The sequence below is a fragment of the Bison bison genome, unplaced genomic scaffold (genome assembly GCF_000754665.1).
Source record: "Bison bison bison isolate TAMUID 2011002044 unplaced genomic scaffold, Bison_UMD1.0 scf7180017864499, whole genome shotgun sequence".
Classification (NCBI taxonomy): domain Eukaryota; kingdom Metazoa; phylum Chordata; class Mammalia; order Artiodactyla; family Bovidae; genus Bison; species Bison bison.
In genome coordinates this window covers 10,251,382-10,254,626 of record NW_011495058.1, presented here as the reverse complement: position 1 = coordinate 10,254,626, position 3,245 = coordinate 10,251,382, and the positions used below count along the sequence as shown (strand labels likewise).

The following is a 3,245-nucleotide window of genomic DNA, read 5'->3' as shown; positions in this document are numbered from 1 at the left end:
TCAAAATATAAGAACACCAGAAATGGGAGAGGAAAGGCTGAAGGCTCATATATCCATATTCTTGCAAGAAACCTGCTACAGATACTACTATTAGAAATAGAAAATAAGAAATTTGTATTGTTTTACATTGAAAAGCCAATAGATAATTTATTGAGATTTTACTTATTCTGAGAAGATACCTACTATTCCAATCCTGGGCACATGCTTTAGCACCTAATAGTAACATGAGTCAGTTAGTGTTCTATGATGCTCAGTACAACCTTGATTGTGGCACTGGGAACAATGGATCCATCCTTTCACTGTCCTTCAATTTGTTATTGCTGTTTAGTCGCTAAATCTTGTGCAATTTATGACCCCATGGACTATAGCCCACCAGACTTTTCTGTCTATGGGATTTCCCAGGCAAGACTATTAGAGTGAGTTGCCATTCCCTTCTCCGGGGAATTTTCCTGACACGGATCAAAACTGAGTCTCCTGCTTGGCAAGCAGATTCTTTACCACTGAGCCACCAGGGAAGCCTGGTCCTTCAGTTAAGAAGTGGTTTCATGTATTAATCAAGAGGAGCTAGATTATCTGGGTCCCTTTCCTGCTCTGTCAACTAGCCATGGACCAGTTGTGTGGTTTGGAGGAGTGATTGAACCACCCGGTACTTTATTTGCCTTGTGAGTCAAATATATTTCATGATAAGAGAAAACATCTTACAGATAATGCAGTTTAAAGGAGCTAATATACGCAAGGCATTGAGAACACTTATAGGGAATTCATTCAGACACACCAATGTTAGTTCTTCTGGTCTTGGCAGGCATTCTCTCTTCTTTTCTGGGTGGGGGGGCACATTTTAACCCTTTAGGTTATCACTCTGGTCCTCAGATTTTCTTTTGTTCCATTTTCATGGGCTTTTCCTCTCTTTGTCTTTTAGCCAGTGCCATCTTGGACTCCTTTTTCTTAGTCTAACTACCTAACAACCCTATGATGGATCCTCGTTCCCCAACCAGGGATCAAAACTGTGCCCCTTCAGTGGAAGCATGAAGTCCTAACCACATGATCAACAGGGAAGTCCCACTTTATCTTTTTTTCACAAGCAGAATCTGAGTAACCAAGGATGATGAACTCATCTAAGCACCCCAGTGACACAGAGTTCTATTCTGATGATATCATGCTGGCAGAATCCTTTTACCCATACCTCTCAAAAAGAGGGCACTTGTTTCATCCCTAATTTATCCTTAATAGTCTAATGTTCACTTGAAGAATTGCAATCTCATCCAGGCTGACACATAACATTGAGCAGAGTTCCATGTGTCTAAGAATAATCTTAAAGACTTAAAGGTAATGTGAAGGATGTATCTACTAAAAATATTAACATTTCCCTAGATGTTCTAATAATTAAAATCTTAATGACATTGTTATTGACTCTAAAAAAAAAAAAAAAGAATTGCAATCCTTAAACTTTTCAGTGTGATCTCACAGTCCAGTTCAAAGCATGGATTTCTTTTCTTTGGTGATTGTTAGGATTAAATTTTCTAGGTGTTTATTTCTTTATTTGTAGAATGAACCAATAATAGTTGTACAGCAGCCTTGTCATCTTGAGTATGTATCATAATAAAGGAATATGGTAATGCCCTTTCTAAACCTTCCCACATACAGAAGTCTCTGGATGGGAGATGATGAATGCTGGCACAGTCTGTGTGCCCTCAGTCCTTGGAATTCCCAAGAATTCTATTCACTGGGATACAGTGTCAAATAAAGCCTGAAGGTCAAGGGCAAGTGTGATCCAAGGTGACTTCCTGGAAAGCTCAAGAAGTGCTGCAGATGAGGTGGGGCTGAGGTGGGAAGCCCAGGTGTGGAACTGATTGCTGTTAGTGGGAAGGATGTGGGTGGGCACAGACCCAGGGAGGGGATCTTGTATGGGTTATCTCCACAGTTATAGTACCGTGAGCTCCAGCCAGCACAGTAGTAAATGCCCACATCTTCTTTTTCTATGAAATTTACCGTAAGGGTCGAAGTGAACATTTGAGCATCTTTTCTTGCCTCAATTTTGTTCTTCCCATCTACTTGATTTCGAGCTACAGTTGTGGTTGAGGTCACATAAATCAGATGCTCCAAAGCCTGATTCTTTTTCTGCCGGTACCAGTAAACAGTTTCTGATTCAAAATTTGTGCTCTCTATCTTGCAACGTATGTTAATACTTTTCTTTACTTCTGTGGAAAGGGAGATCTGGGCCTGCTCCACTTTTGATAACCCAAGTCCAGCTGCAAGTAAAAGAAGAGAATTTCTAATGAACATCTGATAATGTAAGAAATATCCAAGAATTTCTTTGCTCATTCATCTAAAGTGAAATGACCAGGGAGTGACTCACAAGCCCAGAAGGATAAAAATGTGAATGCTTCCAGTGGTGACATCCTGTCCGCTGGGCTGTGTGCTCAAAGTGAAGGCAGGAAAGTGGGGACCTGGTGGCTGGACGCCCCAAGTCAGTGGTAAGAGGGCATGGCTGAATAGGGGGAGGAGAAGGAAGTAGCCAGACTAATGTGTTCTTGGGCTGTTAGTTTTGGTTGCAGGCTCCTCAGGCCTGAGTCTCCTGTGTCCTCTGGTCCTTCATTGGCTCTGCTGATCTCAAGATAAAACTAATGATTCCTGGAGGATTAGTTGATATGACTGTGAGGGAGCCATGGAGGAATCTTGATTTCTGTAGAATGAAAATGGTTTCTGTTTTCCCAGGAGCTAGTATTTTCCTCAGCTTAGTATTTTCAAATGTTATGTGTTTAATAAACATTGACTTTTATGGTAGCAAATATTTAATGAGCTTTGTCTATCTGTTAGGCTATTTCTCTAAATGTTTTTCTTCTCACAGCAATCACACAATATTGATATTGGTAATTCTGATTTTGTAGATCAGGAAAATGAGGTTCAGAGGACCGATGTTACTCAACAAAAGTCACCCAGCTCTTAAGTGGGATGTGCTGGGAAAGATGTTCATTGAAAAAGTTCAGAGAAACAGGTAAAGATGAAAATAAAAATGCCTGTGGTCAATATAGTTGATTCACTTCATTGAATCACTGTTTCTTACCTGTTTTGTGTTAGCTTCTGCTCATGCATCAATAAAATAATTAAAGATACCTGTGATCGTTTTACCAAGACCAACAACTGCTATCATTATGATGTCTTAACTTCTAGATTTCTCCCTTGAAATATATAGATATTAACTTGATATTATGAATTATAAATATATTTAAAAGCCACTCTATGTC

General features: G+C 39.7%; 1 gene segment (V, D, J or C); it reads right to left on the bottom strand.

The window, feature by feature from the left end:
- Positions 1-467: 467 nt before the first annotated feature.
- Positions 468-2,490, bottom strand: LOC104980405. The segment is given in 2 exon segments: positions 468-2,249; positions 2,357-2,490. Coding segments are annotated over 2 exon segments (576 nt in total).
- Between the last annotated feature and the right edge of the window lie 755 nt (positions 2,491-3,245).